Source organism: Chrysoperla carnea, chromosome 3 (assembly GCF_905475395.1).
Source record: "Chrysoperla carnea chromosome 3, inChrCarn1.1, whole genome shotgun sequence".
Lineage (NCBI taxonomy): Eukaryota > Metazoa > Arthropoda > Insecta > Neuroptera > Chrysopidae > Chrysoperla > Chrysoperla carnea.
Genome location: NC_058339.1, coordinates 51537566 through 51557884, shown reverse-complemented (window position 1 = coordinate 51557884; position 20319 = coordinate 51537566). Strand labels below are relative to the sequence as shown.

At 27.3% G+C, this 20319-nt stretch overlaps 1 protein-coding gene across 4 annotated transcripts in view; it reads left to right on the top strand.

Moving 5' to 3' along the window:
* Positions 1-20319, top strand: part of LOC123296704 (mucin-17) — a 657840-nt gene that overhangs the window by 624493 nt on the left and 13028 nt on the right. For all 4 annotated transcript variants that reach the window (XM_044878300.1, XM_044878299.1, XM_044878298.1 and 1 more), the window contains exons 5-8: positions 11532-13135; positions 19085-19157; positions 19272-19312; positions 20025-20228. In XM_044878300.1, coding sequence (XP_044734235.1) covers positions 11532-13135; positions 19085-19157; positions 19272-19312; positions 20025-20228 — 1922 coding nt within the window. The remainder of the gene's footprint in view (positions 1-11531; positions 13136-19084; positions 19158-19271; positions 19313-20024; positions 20229-20319) is intronic.

Genomic DNA, 20319 nt, shown 5'->3' with positions numbered 1-20319 from the left:
CACGCGCATGAAAATTATTCCGATGAGCACGCAACATTGGGGGTGGGCTTTCACCCTCTATGACTAGCTATCCTTGTCGAAGACGATATACAGCGATATATAGTTTTGTATATACCTTTAGCTAGAATACTCTCTTCTAGCAGAACAAGTTTGTATTCGAAACTGATAACAAGGGTTTGAGAGACTAAAAAAAGTTTTTACGTTCGATAAATTTATATATATATAAAAAATAAAGTTTGATACCTAAAAAAGTTTTTCGCTACGTCGTTTTTAGTGAATTTGTTAGTTATTGCGTTTTAATGTTTATTTTTGTTTTTTTATTTTATTAATATTTGAAAAAAAATTTTCTCCTAGTTGTGCTAGTTTTTGAACTTTGTTGTTTGTTTGTTGGGCTAATGTTGTTTTTGTTATAAATAAATATTTTTGTTATTAAACTTCTTCGAAATATGGTCGTAATTATTACATTCGACGAATTTTCTAATATTATTAAATAAAATAATGGTACGTTTAATTTTTTTTAATTATTCTTAAATTGTCTTTTTTTGTTTTCAATTACAAAAACTTTTTGATTACATTTTTGATTCTAAACCTATTTTAATTTAGTTTGAATATGCAACAAGTTTTAAATAAAATCATTCAAAATTTCAAGAAACATTTAAATTATTTTTTTAAATACACGAAAACAATTAAGTTTTACAACTTTGAAAAACTTAATTGAAACTCGGATTGCTTATTAATATTAGCTATCAAAATTTATCAGAAAATATTTTTTAATTTTTCAAAGTGATTCACATCTTGGTATTTAAATTTTTGACCTAGTTTTCATTTATTTTCGTGTTTTAATTGAATAAGAAATTTAACGAAATTTATCGCGGGTCTTCATAAAAAAAAAATCCATTACTTTCATGATATAGCAAAATTTACAAATACATGAAAAATAAAATTTATTCGAAAATTACGGGTTAGATAAAGTTAGATAAAATACGTTCAACTTAAGTAGTAAAGAAACGTTATCGAAAAGCAGTAGATATCATTTACAAATTTGGGGCAAGCAATTGTCACTCTCTAATTAATAAAAAAAATTATATGGTTCCAGAAATGTATTCTGAGATAAGTTACGAAACTAAATCTGTCGTGAATTATTTCCTTTTTGAAACAGTAAAATAAAAAAAGGTTTAAAATTATTTGCTAAAGTTTTTTTAAATAATATCCAATATTTTTCATATAATTTCTTTTAATTTTTATTTTATTTTACCAAATAAAATTTTGCAATCATAAATTGCGAAAATTTGTTGTCAAATAAACTTATCGTCAATCAATTTTCCTATTTAATTTTCTAATTTATTTTATTTGCTCTGATATTTGTACTTATAGATGAAAATGATAATTTTTACAAACTGAAAATTTCATAAATTTTTAAAAAAATTTATTTTATATTAAATTAATAATATTTATAATATTTTTTTAATCCATAAGTCAACAAGTTAATAATAATATGTTAATATTTTTTTGTATTTATATTGTAATTTTCACCCCTATAATATTTCGTAATTTACGTGATAAAATCAATCTCATTTTTTTATCAAATCAATCATTTAAAAATAAAATACGTACTTTTTTCGTTAAAACAACGTGTTTATAAATATTATTTTCGTATATATTTCTTTATTTAATCATAAAATGTAATCAAAAATGATCAATCAAATTAAAACAAATTTTATTGGTGTAATTAATAAATTAATAATTATAGTTCATTCACGTTAAATTTATTATTTCACGTTCGTTATTTTTTTTTCTTTTGTGAACTTTTAAAATACCGTTAAATGTGATTTTAATTAAGTAGGTGAAAAATTTCATGAATCAAAATTTGCAATTTCTGTTTTAAGTGCAAGTACTCGAATCAAAATTATTGAGTACAAACATACAAAACATCTTAGTTTTTTTATATTTAATTTATTTGATTGTGGCGATTAGTGCGTTTAATGGAGATATCATATTTTTTACTTCGAATATCGGGATATAAATTTTTTTTACGCAGAAATATTTCAAAACTAATTTTTATCAATTCATCACAATATCTCTTACTCATGAAAATTTTTACGAATTTAATGGAAGCATTTACAAAATTATCTAATTTTTTTTAGTTGAGAGATGATTAAACGTATTATTGAAATCCCTAGTTTGGGAACAGGTTCCAAGATACGCAACCCTAATGATAAACTCTAGTTTTGAAAATTTCAAAAATAACCTTTTTATGAAAGCGTAGTTATCGAAAATAATAAGAAGTATATTTCAATTTTTTTGATACTTGAAAATTTATAGTACCTTTAAAAATAAATTTTTGATATATCTCATGTTTTCTAATCGCAGCTACTTAGAAAACCGACAGATTAAAAATGCAAATAAAAATTCCTTTATTTACCAAAATTATATACGCAAATATTATAACACAGATTTTCTGAATATATTAGCGTGAATGAACTATAGATATGCAAATTAAATAGTACAGTATGATGTATGAAAAATTCCCCTATTTATAAAACATTTTTATTTATAAAATCAAAAACATTTTTTTACTAAAATATCACTTTTATGAGGCTGTTTTTTTAACATATCCCATAGGGATTAACATGTAATTTAGGTTTTCTTATTAAATAAACCCTAGGTTTTTTTTTACATAACCCATTGTAAATTTGTAGTAAACTTACAATTAATATACCACAAATTATCTATTATAAATATTCCATTGATTCAATTCAAATGATTAAATTAATTATGTTGTGTATTAGCCCCCATGAACACGAAAAAAATTTATGGTTGTTTGTGAAAAATTTTTGAATTATTTTTAGATATTTAATAAATTAATTCATTTCCCAAAATAGTAAACTAAGCAAATCTATCTTTTTGAAACCAAACAAATTTTGGCGTTCAGTATCAATTTAATCTTAAAATGTGTTACAATATTTAATCAAAAATTAACCATATTCATAAAATCAAAAATCTTAATTCTCAACGAAATTTCGCCCAGATTTAATAACAAAATATTGTATATATAGAATTATAATGATTTATGGTTAAATAATTATTCAAATTATTAAATAAAATTGAATACTTTGCTGATTAATACCATTTCTGTAAAAAACATCGACGAATTTATTGATGTTTGAAAAGTAGTTTTATAAAATAAGTGGTAAACACTAAGAGGGCTAAATCAATCAGAGGAAAACTGAAAAAACATCAATAATACATTTGAAAAATTTCAATTCTAGTTTTTATGTTAATACATTTTGGGCGTTTAATTTCTAAAATCCATCAACTGAAAGGTTTCGAATTACAAATATAGTTTTTGAGTTTTTATCTTAACAAAACCTTAGGTTAATTTTTTATATTTCCAAGCAAATACTCTCTGGCAATCATTTTAGGTTTTTCAAGCGGAATGTTTGGCCATTTTAACTTGCAATGTGCTTAACATATTAATATTTTTTTTTTTTTTACTTTTTTACAAGATTAAAATGGAATGTCACGCAGAGAGAAATCTTTAAAACTCTGCTTGTTTGTAAAAATTTTTTGTTTATGAAAAACTATGGCTGAAGGTTTTCTAATAATATAACCATAAATTTTTCTCCGTGTAACATTAAAAACATTGACATAGACAGTGATACTTAAAGTACATTCATTTTTTTATACAAATTTCTCCGACACAATTTTTGTGTGTCACCGAAATAATTTTCATTGTAAATATTATATGATAAAAAAAAACCTTCCCAAAAAAGGTATTCCCATTTATAATAACGATACGTACACACTTTTGAATAGTGTTTTTGTTCATAATACGCTACATTAAATGCGAATATCACGTGATGATTGAATTTGTGCTGAACTGGACTGTATATTACAATATAGAAGCTTTCTCTTATATATATATTATTGTCATTATATTATTATAGAATTGTTTGCGTGACTGACACCACATAACAACAACAATAATCCGTTTACATACACATATCCAATCACACCTACATATATACGCACCCACACACACACACACACGTACGGTACGTAAATGTGTGTGTGTTGTAACGCAGAGAATATTGTCAGCGTCGGTCCGTTAATATTATTACGGTTAAATCGTGTTGACGTTACATGTTGTTTGTATGTATATGTAGAAGTAACGCTCTTTCGATCAACAAAATTAATGACTGGACATTTTGGCAGTAAGGGTTGAATTATGTATTGGTAAGTTAATTAACCATGTAATAATCAATTTATTTTATCATTTTTTTCATTTTGATTTTTTTTTTTTTGTTAAAATTACTTTTGATAGTTATGTATTTATATTTGTCACTTTTACGGGTCAATTTCGACCATTCTCTTCATTTACTGTACACCGAGAACAGAATCCCTTAAAAGTAAAGAAAAATTTAAAACATTTTTAGAAAATACAATTCTAGGAATATTTAGAATTGGTTTTCTTTGCTTCTAAAAGCTATTTTAAGCGTTTTTGCTAACTAACTTCATCATTAATATAAATATTAAAGAATATTAATTTCTAACTCTTTTTCTACAATTTGTATTCCAAAATATTAGTTACAAATTTCTCTACATAGGACAGTAAAACTTTTTTGCGAGTACAGGGAAATAGTGAATTAACAGCATTGAAATTCAATATTCAATATTGACCCAACTTTCATTAAACTTAGATAAGAATCACGCCCCGGTTAAATTAACCTTGAAATAACATATTTAATTTCGAAAATAAATAAAATCGATTTAAAAAAGAAAAAAGACAAGCGTCTGCAATTTATAGTAACCTGATTTTTTTGGAGGGTTAAAAATAAATCACTGGAATGACATAATAAACTTTGAGTAATGTAATAAAATTTAGGTCAAAAGTACAGATAGAAGTAAAGATTTGATAGCTTAAAAATATATACCTAATATAATGCAACAATACTCAATTCAAAATTTAAAAAAAATTACGCAGCGAAATAGAAATTTGGTGAGGGCAAGTAAATGTAATATTTAGTACTATTTTTAAAAGATTATTGTCTACTTTTTATTATAACGAATCAAAACCCATTGTTTTTTAAAAATCCGCCAAGTAGACTACGAGAAGAACACATTTAAAGTTTTTTATAAAGCGCCGCTCTGTTTAGAAACCGGTTCATGTATATGGCTATAGCTATTTTTCAATTTCGAATTTCGTCATAAATTTTAAGAGTGTGAATTTTTATAGAACTAAGAAATATTTTCATGTAAATAAAATATTTTTTTTTTTAATTTAAAATGAGAAAATTCTACAAATACATACAAATTAATTTTTTTATCAAATTGAAAACAGAAATGAATTAAAAATTTCAAAATAATTTTTAAATGTTATATATAAATTCAATTTCAAAACAATATCATTGATTTATATTTATATATATTCTCATACAATCTGGAAATGTTTGATATATTATAATTAATATTTACCAAATTTTTTTTTTGCGTAGGAAAAGTTTACATACACCAGTAGTGCTAAATTTGTATATTTTTTTACATTCCTGAATCATCCAAAATTTATTAATTTTATACTTTTTGTATCCTATTCCTGAATTTTTATAAAGATTACATCTTTGATGAAGTAGATGATGAATCGTTTTTTGCTTTGTTACCTTGAAAGCTAGATATGAAAAAATAAACACTTTTCAAATAATTATCGTCGAAATTTTGCAAAATCAATATTCGACGGCTCAGAAAACTTAATCGTAATTATCGTTTTTTACTTTATATTTGAATAACAACTTATTTTGTTTAAGTTTTTAAACTAAAATGTTTTCGTTCTATTTACGAGAATTAAAAAATCAAGCGAAATATAATTTTATACGAATTTAATTTTTCCTTTAATTTATTCACAAAAGAAATATTCATCCACTTATTTTCTTTTCTCTAAAACACATTACATTATCTGGATAAAACGCAATATAATTTATCTCTAGGTTATAATGAATTTTAAAATAAAGAAAAAAAAGCTTTTAATTTAGTTATAATTTTAAATATAATTTTTCCCTTTTTTTAAACACTTTATCAAGATACACACGGTATACATTTATATGTGTATTAAGTGAGAAAAAGATACATAAAATTGTGTATATATGTTTAAGGGAAAGGGAAAGCTTTCATCCCCCACACTTATAAGGGTAGTTTTCACCAAAAAGCTGAGTGTATTCATATAATAAAGCTATATATGTGAATATATACACTAGTTCTTATACATTTATGAAAGGGTGGTTGAACACACTGAACTCTTCTCCTTCTCAAAAAATCTTTACCCTCGACAGTTTAAATGTCGTAATCTTACCGGATTTGGTATCATCTCAACCGGACTAAATCTCTTTTCTTCAGGATATATTAACAACAAACATGAGAAATTTAAAGAAAATGTGTATAAATATGGGAGGTAATGTAACTTATTCTTTTTTTTTTAAACATTTTTAAATGGTGTAAATCCAATTTAGCAAAAGTGTTGGGAAAACTGTAAATAAAATTATAACCATATCAAATTTTTTTAAATCAGAATATACTCTTATGGAAATCTTTATGGCAGATATATTTAATCTCTTTATTTAAAAAGCTTAGTTGAAGTCAGTTTTTAAAATTTGTTGCATTTTTAGTTGTTTCTTGTGCAGCTTTTAGTGCGTAAAATTATACTTTGTCTTAATTTTAGTGCGTAAAATTATACAGTGCATCTCATCTTTCCAAGAATGTAAATTTCAAAATTTCATAAACGTTAACTATGAGCTCTTTTAAATTTCAAGGAAATTATAACGTAAAAAAGCCTAGTGGTAGAATATAATTTTAAAATGGTATATTACCAAGGATAGATAATTTTTAAAAGTTAAAGAACTTTAAAGAAAAATAGCAGTTGTCAATAATTTGTATATTTTTATAATGAAATAATTAATGTCAATGGCGCATGGAAAAAAAAAAGAAAACAATATGAATAGTTAAATATTATACAATTCCCGGCGTAGTGGGAATAATACTGTAGTGGGAATTTGAACGATATTTTGAGTAGGTTCAACATAATTTCAATGTCGAAGCAACAAAATAAAGCACAATTTACTTTAATATGTTGAATAGTTTTTTTACTAAATTGTTAAAAATATCACTGTTATTTAAAGACCCTAAATAAAAGCTGATTAGCTTTCCAACATCATAGACCATAAGTAAATGACATATCAAGAATACGAATTAACATACTTCGACCCAAAATATATACAAGCAAAACGTATTTATTTATACATTAATTCGTGTTTAAAGACATGATATAATTCTTAGTGAATAAAGTATCCTTTACGTTAATATTGGTAAAAGAGAATAACAGTAACCCCTCTAAGTTTAAAGTTAATCGTAAAATAAAGTTTAAATCACCCCAAATGAATGACTTAACATGTATATAATAATATCTCTATGTTATATATACTAGATACATATAAAGAACTCAAATTTATAATACATGAGTGTACTATCGAAGGTTATGTGTTATCTCATATGGACACCGTCTTCACAAGTATGTCCCGGATTACGTAGGATCATCTTCTATTAACTTCAACATCACAGTAGTACCTAGATCTACCTATTCTCATATTAAGAGGTAAATATCAAACGCCAAGAAGAAGTGGATTGTCTCACTAATTAATGGGATGTTTTTGAAAAGTATTAATATATTCATAAATCTTATGATCCCTCATTAATTACTGACAGAGAAATTCATTTAAGATTTTTAAATAATTATACGTATTAATTGCTTAAAATTAAATTCATTGAATTGTTGAACCAAGTAAATACGACTATTTTTTTTATTTTCTACCTACATATTTTTAACTTAAATCTTCAATCAAAAGTGGCAATTAACGAATATTCAATCCAAATTATTTAACCAAAATTAGCGCAGAACAAGAATTTCCAATCAAACGAACTTAAAATGTGAAATAAAAATTATAAATAAAAAGTTATATTGTGGAACTGGAAATTCCTTATGAGCTTTTTGTGTTATTAAAACCAACTTAGTTTTTTAAATTATCTATACCAGCATTAATTATCTGATTAAAATGAAAAAACGACTGATACAAGAGCTTATTGAACTTAGATAGGAATGAAATACATCTTGAGCATAAGCGGTTACGCTAATTAACGCGGGATGCAACTGTGCTAGTAAAGCAATCAAATTTGTTAAAATAATATTCTGCTGATTTTAAAATCAGCAATTTCCTCAGCTTTTTCGGTATCCCTGCCCTAATTTCAATAACAAAAGAAATATTAAAAGTTTACAAATCACTAATTCTTATACGTTAAATTCGGTTCTGTTTATGTAACTTTAGTCGAGATGAAATATTTTTAAAATAATAGTATTTGAAGTGCAAGATACAAATTACCTATTTCCATTTTGTATTTAAATACTATTTTTAAAAAAGCATTTTAGAAATAACTTTCAGGGCGTATTTTGTATTTGCAGATTTGCAAGATACGGTTCATAAAGATGAAAAAGACACCTCAATTACACAAGAAAGACAATAATAAATCCGACTGCATGTTTCAAAATGATTCTCAGATTCCTCACAAGCTAAAGTATTATAGTGAAAGTACAAAAACAACTATTGACCTGGAATCTTCTCAATATTTGAAAAAGGATTGCCCTGCAATAGTTAAATAAAAACCCTATAGTAAAGATTGTCTCCTTAAAATATCTGCCTGTCTAGTTCTGCACCCGTAAAAAGCCTTTTTTCTTATGGTGGCGTCGTTATGAAACCGCATAGAACGAAGATGAGGAACAGTGTCTTAGGTATATCTTGAAAAAATAAAATCTCCGATTTCTAAAAAGTAACATTTAAAGTATTTAGAAAGATGGGTCGAATGTTAAATATTTTTTGCTGAGCTGTACTTTTATTACCTTCAAATATATGTCAAAAGAATTTCAAATTTATAGAGAAAAGTTATGTTACAATCATCTATAAATGAAACTTTAAATCCAGAAAAGCATTCCCAGAAATGTAGGTATGTTATTCAAAATAGCATATTTTTAGAATTTTTAAATATCAATCCTATAATAACCAAAAAAAAATACATCGTTCTAAATAAAATTGATATTTTTACATAATTTTCCATAAATTAACTATCGATATTAACAATTTTAATTTTACCTCCCCTTATCCTAAAAAGTATGCAACGTATTTAACTATTAAAATTCTATAAAAAGTAAAATATTTATTCAAGTCTAAAACGCTTTTTAGAAAATAACATACATTTTTATTTGATAAATTTTCAAAAGCACTTAAAAAATCAGTTACGTTAAGTAAATATATCAATAATAATGGGATATATTTAAACTTACAAACTTATATTCATTAATCAAAGTCGATTCAATTTCACCTGTTTGATTACATAATAATTACATGTGAAAGCGATATTTATCGACACTTGACTTTTAAAATTATATGCTTAGTATATGAGCTTTTTTATTTGTTCGATTCCTGTTCAATTTAGTATTCGATACACGAAATAATTTATTACTATCCTGTAATAAAAATAAAATCTTTGTCATTAATTTCTAATTTAAAAGGTATTTCAGAATCAAAAATTATTTTTGGTAGATAGCCAATATGGTTCAATGTACACATTTCAAGATTGGATTTTTCTCTATTATTTTATTTTCTTTCCTAATAAAATTAGATAGAGATGAAGTACGCACTGACACGTGAGATCGATTTACTGCATTTACCAGTACGCATTCCCAAAAAAAAAATAAAACATTCGAAAATTGCTGATTTTAAAATGAATAATTAAGACAAATTGTATAAAAATCTTTTTTTTAACCGGTTGCTTTACATTTTCAAACGGTTGTAAATCCTGCTTTCATGCCTAGTTAAATAAGGAAAGTCACCAAAATTCAGACAGCTTACGAGTTGAAATTAAATTCCACTTTCGTTGAATAAAAGTTAGATAAAATTAAGAGCATATACCAAGATAATTATCCAAAATTAGTAATAATATGATAAAATAATATCTGATTTTGTTACAAATTAAAAATTAGCTAATCGACGAAAGTTTAAATTATTTTCTCTGTCGAAGAAACAATATTGAATTCCTAAAAAATGAGAATGTTTGATTTTTACACTTTTCGTGCCTGTAAAAATCATAAGACTTCATTTTAAAAGTAATGTCGGTCGAAGTTTTTATGAAACTTATGTAAGGTGTAAATAATTTTTTTTCTTTAATTAAATTTCCAGACTTTATTACACAGTGTGCTAACATTAATATATACAACATAATAGACTATCGATTATGTAATTATTCGATAAAATTATAATTAATTTTACTTATATGCTTACGTAAAAACAAGTTAATTCTATAGAAAATTATTATAGGCACATGTTATTTATACACGATAACATTTTTGAAGGTGATTCGTGGTAAATTATGAGCAAAATATTTTAAGGAAGATGGTTGTCAAGCGGACTTTCTTTAAGTTTTATGTGGCTGCATGCCATAAAAGATTGATTTCGGGAATTTTTTTCTTCTTTTGTCACCAAATCATTTCTGAATTAGTGAATTTTGGTCAACCTATCGGATATGAATAATTTGTAATCAATTTTAATAAAAAAATATTTTTATAAAATTGAAGTAAACATTCCGATTCACATTATTTAAAAGAATCATGAAAAAATATTAAAAACACATTGAAGTCAAAAAAAACTTTTTTAAACCGGCTGACTTCAACAAAAATAATTTAAAAATTAAAATTTACAATTCTGCATGAAGAAATCATTCACAAATATTAATTTTATAATTATTGTTTTACTTTTTTGTGCATTTTTATTGGGATTTTTTAAGTTTATTTTCTGTTTATTATTGAAAAAAATAAATAAATAAAATCTTATATTTTTATTTCTTTACGAAGGCCGTCACCATTTCTGTCACTCCTTACATAATTCTACCTCGAGGCGTATTTTGAAAATTCATAATGCCGTCAGAAAGAATTCAGTTAAAAAATCTGGATGAAAACGACGACTGTTTTTATAACTGCACACAAATTGAGAAGCTTGTCCTTTTTTAATTCGAATAAAAATAATTGTGATTGGTAACCAAATAAGGCATTAGTCTATTTGATTAAGCTTTTATTGAATATCAAATAAATATAAAAAGTTTTCTAATGACTTTTTACAAATCCTCTATTTGTTGAGTAGAAAAATCAAAACAAAAAATATTGTTTAAAAAAAAAGTAATTACACGTAATTCCACCCACAAAAACAAATATAAACAAATTATTTTTCAATACATTTCATTGACAAAATTTACTTCGAAAATTACCACTAAGTAATCAGAACAATTTATTACATTAACAAAGCAATAACGCCCTCTAAATTAAATTAGTTCATTTTTCAAAGCAATGTCAATTATTTCAGGGTCTATTTTATTAAAGTAATTTTGAAAACATAAAACATGACATTAATTTACTACGAATGGTTTTCTTTTGTTTTGATTTCCAGGTCAATTACCGCTTCGGCCACAACTGCACCCTCAACACATTTACCACATTTGAAAAAACGAAAATTAGATACCGGTTTAGAATTAGATACTCAAAAATTAGCCACATCGACAAGTTATAGTGAAAAAATGAGTGATAGTAATACGGATGATATCGAAACACAAACAAAACGTCGTCGAAAAGGCGTTAACAGTACAAATAGTGAAGAAATGTCGTCAAAAAAAGAAACTTCACAACCACAAAAACCAACGATACCATTACCACAGAAAAAACGTGTATTACCATCATCTACTACGGGTAGTCCAGCACGTAAATCTGTAAAAACTAGTTCAAATCCAAACACACAAGATGAACCAGACGATGAGACATTAATACGAGAAACAGAAGCTGCCTTAAAAAGTTTATCTGGAAGTTGGCCAGGGCCACGTGGTAAACATTCTGAACAAGATGAATCACCAAATTTTGAAAATTTATTCGAAGAGAAAAAGACTTCACCAAAATTGTCACCATCGTCAGCATCTTCCACGGCATCGTCGAGCAGTAACGATGCGTCGTGTTCGTTAAAAGATGTTATCACGTTACGTGATCAACATACAAATAATTCGAATCGTAATCGAAATTTATCGCATATACCAAACGAGAAATTAATAAAAATAACCTCGGTTAAAAATATTCGCCGGGGTGGGGGAGATAAAAATGACGGAGCCGAAGAACCAGAATTAGCAAATTTATTAAAAATTGAAAATGAGTGTGCTTCAATACAATCGCAAGTTGGTAGTGAAAGTAAGAAGCATATTAAAAGAGAAAAACAAGATAAAACACCAACTCCGGACACGTCGTCATCACGATATGAGCCTCCAGATTTTAACGAATTAGTTGATGACTCTTCAAATGAATTAGAAATCGATATGTCAGACCCATCGGGAGAAAAAGAAGATGAAGATATAGAATCAAAAAATAAACATAAACCAATAAGTCCTTCTACATCATCTCCACGCCAACCGTTATATTCACCTTACACACACAAACCAATTACTACGTCATCGGTGTCACCATTCTCTACAACTTCAGCGTTTCGACCTCCAACATCTGATTCGTTATCAAAAAATCGAATGTCACATGTTCCATCAACTACTGCACCTAGTTCAATACCTCCAATCGGCCCATTTCCAGCGGAATCAGCTTTTGTGGGATATCCACCACCTCCTCCACCAATTGGCGTAACAACAGTTGTGACAGATGTACATCACCCAACTGTTTTGGATGTTAAACACGTACATCACCAAATTAAAATTAATGAAAAAGATACCGTTGATAGTAATATTACGACAACTAAAGCTTCGGTATCAGTTGCATCTCCGGATGCTACATCGTCAAAACAATATACAATTTTACAACCAGCTGGTGTGGGGTCTAGAGCTGCAACAGCGATTCAAGATGTTACACGTGAAGGTGTACTAAGTGTAAATGCGATCAGTACTACGAGTCCTGCAATGGTAGGCACTGCAACGACCGATAGTTCTTCGAAAGTTGGATCACCACTCACGCCAAACTTTGAATTACAACGACCTACGGGTACGCTGTCACCAGGAAGTATAGGAAAAGGTTAGTGGTTTTTTTTAGAAATAATTTTGCTTTATTTTTATGTTTTTTTAGAAATTACATATACAGTTCCAGTTCAGTCAAGCCTCTAACCGTGTGTCAAATTTATACATAATTTTTATGTTTCCAAATATCTAAAATACAATAGGTATACTTTATAGGTCCTTTTTTTTAATATGGAATAATTTATTTAGATATATGTAACGTAAAATCATCGTTTTTTAAAAATTACAAATCCGTTTAAAATATGAAAAAAATTTAATTAACAAATCAAAAAAAAACCCGACTGCATAAAATAAAAATGCACCCGTTTAGACTACACAATGCATCTGAGGAGCATTACATTAAGCTTCTGGATTAATCAGGTATTAAAATTGGTGCGTGTTCATTTTCAATCTCACGTTTAGACAGCTTTCGTTTTGATTTAACTAAGAATATTTGATTTTAACATAAAGGTCACTAAAATACTCCATACGAAAACACTAGAAACATAGTTCCAATCAAGTAACATAATAAAATATTTTCATTTCTTAAAATCGATGTAATCAATCCAACAAAAACTTTGGTTAGCTCAAACGTATTTAAAATTTGATTCAAAGCTACAAAAACAATTATGAAATTAATAAATTTTCTCTTATATACTTTAATCTAGCTCGAGCTAACGGGGTTTAATACATATTTTTAATAGTTAGTCCTTTACAGGTAAGGAGGATAAAATATATTAAGTCACGCTTACTTTTAAATTTCTCGGCTTTCGTTCAAAATAGCGAATTACTTTACATTACTGTATCTTTGTTACGATACCTCAATCACTTTTCGATTCTTTTGAGAATGAACATAATTTTTTGTGTTTGTCAATCTTTTCATTCTAATCGGCATTTGTTATAAAAACATGGTATTATTGACAAATTCTGGTTAAAATCGAATTAGGTATTAAAAATGTTAAAATGTTCGAGTCTAGATCGTGAAGATACCGTCAAAGACGAGCTCATGTAAATAAACGAGACTCAATGAAAGTCTCATTCAAATATCGATAATTTTGCTTTTTCTTTTTTTCTGAGATAATACGAGGTAAGACCAAGACGATACATGACTAATTCTTACACGAATGATGCGATTTGAGCTAAATCTCGTGTCTTGTAAGGCCACAAGGTAAAACATATCATACATTTAAAAAAAATTTTGTTTTTATCGTTTAGTTTAAAAAAAAATTGATAGAAAGTCCCCACAAAATTTGTTCTTATTTTTTTTTCTGAGACTGTTATGTTCAATAGCAAAAGACGTTATCCATGGTTTTTTAAACGACCGTTTTGTAGCGAAAAATGTAGTTAGATAATTTAATACCAACGAATTAATCTTCGTTGGTATGCCTTGAACTCGTTTCGATCTTGTTTCGAACAGCTTGTTCTCGATATCGCCTAGAATAAAAGAAAAAGTCGAGTTGGGACCGATAAAAGTTTCGATCTCGCATTAAATACGAGACAAAATCGTGACGAGACCGATAAAAGTATTGATCTCGCAAAATGCATTTTTTATTTGTCTCGATATTTTATGGGCAATTAAAAAAACAGAGATAGAAAGGTCATTTTAAAGTCAACTTGGTAACGAGACGTTATTATTACAAATAAAATAATAATTATGCCTTGAAATATTAAACGTTTCACAAGCAAAACAAAAACCAAAAAGTATATTTTTAGTAGCTTTTAAAAACAAAATTATTATCTGCAAAAAAACATTTGCTTTTATTAAAATAGAAAACTTTAAGACGCACTAAGTGTGACTATTTTGGCATGAACAAGTCAAAACCATTAGAACAGACATTTTTTTCCATATAATCGGTATCTGTATTTAAATTTTTCTGTATTTTTTTTATATTTGATGTAAGTATTTAGTAAAGCATTAAAAACTAAATGAAAATAAAAACTACAAAAAAAAAACCAACAGAGAGAAAGAATGAAACTATAAAAGCAAAAATCGAAAAAAAATACACACAGACGTTTAGTAGCAAAATATAGAAAAACTGAAACGAAAATGTATTGAAGCAAAAAAACTATACGAGAGAAAAAAAACTCAAAAGCTATATTCACCAATCGTAGTGAGTATGTAACTCCACGTACTTTTTCTAGGTACATAGAATTTTCTTCATATGGAAAATACAACAACAAAAACAAAAATATAAAAATATATAACAAATAAAAAAGAAAAAAATGAGAAAATGATTGTATGTGTACCGCCCACAGTTGATACGATTAGCCTATCCGTATCGAGGTCGGGTGGAGACTGTAAAGAAAAATGTTTTTTGCAAAAAGAAACCACAGGCGTGAATGGTGAAGAACGACAACGAATGAGTTGAATGCTCCCATCACACATACACAGAGCTATATATATAGCTATATAGTGGAGCTTATATTATAGCTCGAAACATTTTCTCTTCAACAATTTTCTCGTCTCATACCATAAATGTCTATATCGTTGTGTTGTATTTTTCCATATAATAATGTGTGTGTGTGTGTATGTATTTGGAGAGGAATGGTTACACAATCCACCTGTCTGGTTTGTAGATGAGATGGTATTGAATATAAAAATTATCTTAACCCATTCGACATATTGTGATCATGCGCTTTTTATTATCATCAGTATTCGAAACGAGTTCTATTTTTTTTTTTTTTTTGTTGCTCGTAATATTTATTCTGTAAACGATAAACTATCGAGACTTTAAGAACAAAATGGAATACAAAGAAAAAATTTAATAATATTTGTTAATAAAATTTATTTTCAACTTATCTTCAAAACATCAATACAAATGATTTTGAAATGATATTTTTCGTGAAATTAAAAAGTTTTTACAGTTGAACTTATAATCCGTAATTCTAAAATAATTTTTTTTCAATTGAAATTCCTAGACTTTATTGAAACAAGTCTTTCATATTATTTTCATAAATTTTGAGCGATTTGAATTCGAAATGAATTTTACTCCTTAAGAATCACAACTCTCCTCAAAATCATCGATTAATAATCAAAATATTTCATAAAACTGAAAAATAGATCAAATAATCAATCCATGTTTCTGGTTTAATCATAAATACGTATTTCTACTAACAAAATAGTGATCAATAATTTTCAATAATTTGATGTCTATTAATTCTAATATATTTATTTATTTTTCATTTTGTTACTAATTCTATTGTTAGTTGTTCTTTTCACAGCTCAATTTACAAAAGACCAGTTCCTTAAAAATAGTTAATTACGATGCTAGTGGGATAACAGTATTATTCACTTACTCCTGCGAAATTCGCATGCACAACGAGTGGGTAGCACGAGTTGAGTAATCGCAGAAGCACATTAATATTGCGTTATCACACGTATATCGTAAAAAACTTTATCTACGCTTCTAAAATGTGAAAATAACCGATAATTATTATTTAAAATTTGACATAGCTTATTAAGCTTCGTAGTGAGGGAATGAATTCATTATCACACTAGGGCAGTAATGATTAATTTTTTCCACGCATACTGGGAGAGAAAAGTACTTCTTTTCTCACGGGCGAATATATATAAGATCAATTTGTATAAATATTATAATTTTTACAAATTGTAATATTTATTGTTTATAATATGAATGAGACTCAAAATATGGATTATTTATATAGCAACGGCCAATATTGTGTTTAGTATTTATAAAATAAAAATCATGGATTTTTTACTACTTAAGTTCTACTCATGGGCTTTAAAGAAATGAATACTATCAATTTAAACTCAAAAACTTATCTTGAATTACCTATATATCCAAAACTGTTAGAACTTTTTGTGCATGTTGTCAGTATCTAAATAAAGGAAATTGAAAAGCGGCAAGCATTAATTTTAGTTTCCGTGGTAAATTCACCAGTTTTTGTGCTGAATAAAACATAAAAGAATAGGTGCGAGAAACTTTCTTTTCATTATAACTCCGTTAATTTTCGCACCACTAGACACTATATAACTTTTGGTTTAGAGAGTGAACAAAGCTTAATCCTAAATTTCCAGATCAATCGGAGCTACAGGAAATTTAGAAGTTTAAGTCTCGTTTGCTTGAGTTCCAAAACAAATAAAAGTTTCTCATTAAAAAATAAAATAAAAATTCATGTATACTGTTGTGGTCCAATATAGTTGCACAGAGTATTACAATATTCACAAATACATAAATGTTAATTCCATATCCCATTTATAAGAGATCCGTTTTCTATTCTCCAATATATATTCCAACAAACCACATTGTCATTCAATGATTCCTACTACTTACATCTAATATAACAAAATAACACATTGACTGTAGTTGGTACTAGATACTAACTAGTAAAGCTTACCCAAACTAAAACTCCTAACTATACATATTATTACGACAGGGACAAGACTTTACGAACGAATAACTAACTATACTTTACTAGCTAGCAATGTGATTTCATTGTGATGTCTCAGCATATGATGCATTCAATAGAAATTAACTATTGAATAGTTGCTACATTCATAGTTGACGACAGTAATGTCCGTCTCCGTTAGCTTGGTAGCTACAGCTAGCAATTCTCTTCTGCTAACTCCTCTAAATATAAAGTTTTCAAACATACATGTATACATTTGATTTTCATTACTTATATATATGTGGACGTTGTAGATGTGTGTGTGTGTGTGTGTGTGTGTGAAATTCAGTTTGAATTCAATATTGAAAAGACATGGTTTCAGATAATACAACGAAATTAAATGCTTTTAAATGTTACTATACTACATTTAACATACATTATTTGAGCTTTTCTCATGTATTGCGTGTCCAAACACAAAAAAGGGCAATAAATGAAAGATTCAGGAGTATAACATCTCATCTCATCATAAATCTACTTCTCTAAGCCTTCCATGATGTAGAATGTCGAAAAAATTATGATTAAAAAGCCTCCGAATACTTTCTTTGACAAAAAAAAACGTACATTTTAGTATATAAACGTACAGGGCGGGTAATTTTATTCTATACACCTAACTATTTCGTTTTGTGGTAAACCAATTAAAAAATAACTTAAACAAAAGTTGCAGAATTTGGTGGTAGGCATCATGTTCTGACATCAGATTGGACCTAGTTTTTCGGGTTTCTTTAATAGCCAATTTAGATCCTAAACGTTAAGAGATAGAATAACACTTTAAAATATAAAGTTAATCCTCATAAAAAAATTAACAATTTTTGTTCAAAACATTTTTTCGAAAAACGATAGCTTTCGGAGGATATACGACTTAAAAATATGTCGTTATTGCATTGAATAGACAATACGCTTAAAGCTTATCGATAATTATAGATCAAAGTCATGGACACAGGCGAATGTTCTCTATTGTCCTTGATAACTTTTGGCAGAATATGTGTGATATTTTGGCAAATTTATAGAGTTTAAGAAAAGCTGTTTGAAACGAAATTTTTTACATTTGCGTTTCAGGAAATAGATTGTTATGGATTCCATAGATCCATAATCTATTGCCCAAATGTACTGATTAACTAATTCAAATCGCTTCTTGGGTAACAATTTCGATGATTTATTGAACATTTGTGCCAATTTTTGTTTCTACAGTCAAAACTAAGCGTTACAAACAGAAAGATACAAATGAATATGACTTCATGCAACATCAATAACATGTAACAGAAACACAAAAATCCTGACCAAAAGAGGTTTAACAGTGCGAAAAGTAATATTCAATGTCTTTTATCAAAACACGAGACATAATTTGAAATCCTCAAAATATGTTCCTTGTATATATCTACTTTATATATAATTCCTTTTATGCAATGTCTATAATGGGTGCAAGAAGTAATACCTCTTTGCTTTTCCAGAGTCATATTTAATCATCATCGAATTTTTTACTCATTATTATTCAGACTTTTACTTGTATCCAATATATAAATTTATTTAATTTTAACCGTAAATTTTCATTTTGTTACAGAAGGAAATAAATGTCCAACACCAGGCTGTACAGGACAAGGGCATGTAACTGGTCTTTATTCACATCATCGCAGGTAAGCATCACTCATTTATGTTTCATATTTTTCTCTTTATTTATAACAAAATTTCTTTTTTCTTATTAACTTTTAAAATTTAAAAACAATATTTAAATAATACGGTGATTTTAGTCTATCAGGATGTCCTCGAAAGGACAAAGTAACTCCAGAAAGTAAGTGGTGTTTTCTTTAGCTTATAGTAAAATTTCTATGGCTTATTTTTTTATTATTTTCTTCCTCACAAATCAATTATATTTCAGAATACATTCAGCAGATTTTTGTTCACAAATTCTAGAAATATAATTGATTTTAGTAATTTTAGTGCATTTTGCTGCTTTGTATATTTTAATGCGGGGTAGAGAGCTTTGTCATGTTTTTATTTTTAAAATTTTATATTAATTTTTTTTCAACATTTTGAATGTTTACCCCGGAATCGCATCAAAACTTTCCACAATCTTCATTAGAACATTTATCACAGCAATTGATGACATGAACCCAGAATCATGCAGTCAAATGAGTATAAACATCTGATATTACTACACTCCCTTTTGTACATAATTCAACATCCAAAAAAGTTTACCAGAAATTAATCTGTCTGTTTGTGTGTTCACAGAAATTATTGATGCATTTCTAATTTTGACACGTATTATTCACATTTCATTCTCTCTACCCGCTCTCTTATTATCTGTGTCTTTGTCTGATTGAGATTTGATTTTTTGCATCACTTTAAAGTACTCATTGTCTGGTGTAAATATTTAGAGACGAAATTTGTACATAAACAAAATATCTGGTTTTATACTCAAAATTGATTTTGACTGAATTTGATTCTGTTGTCCATGTCTTACCACTTCACTAATCACATCAAAAACATAATCAAATCATCAGTTCTGGCGATGCATGAAACTATTTTGAAATGTCCAACACCCGGTTGCAATGGTCGCGGTCATGTTAGCTCAAATCGCAATACACATCGCAGTTTGTCAGGATGTCCTATAGCTGCCGCTAATAAACAAGCAGCACGCGAACAAAAATATCTACAGCATCGCAGCAGGAGTCCACAAATGGCAACAGCAAACACATCCAGTTCTGGTGAGTTCATTGTGCATGCCTTTTAAATCACATTTACCAAAACATTTTAGCATATCACTTTTTTTAATTCGCTCTCTAACCCCCATCATAA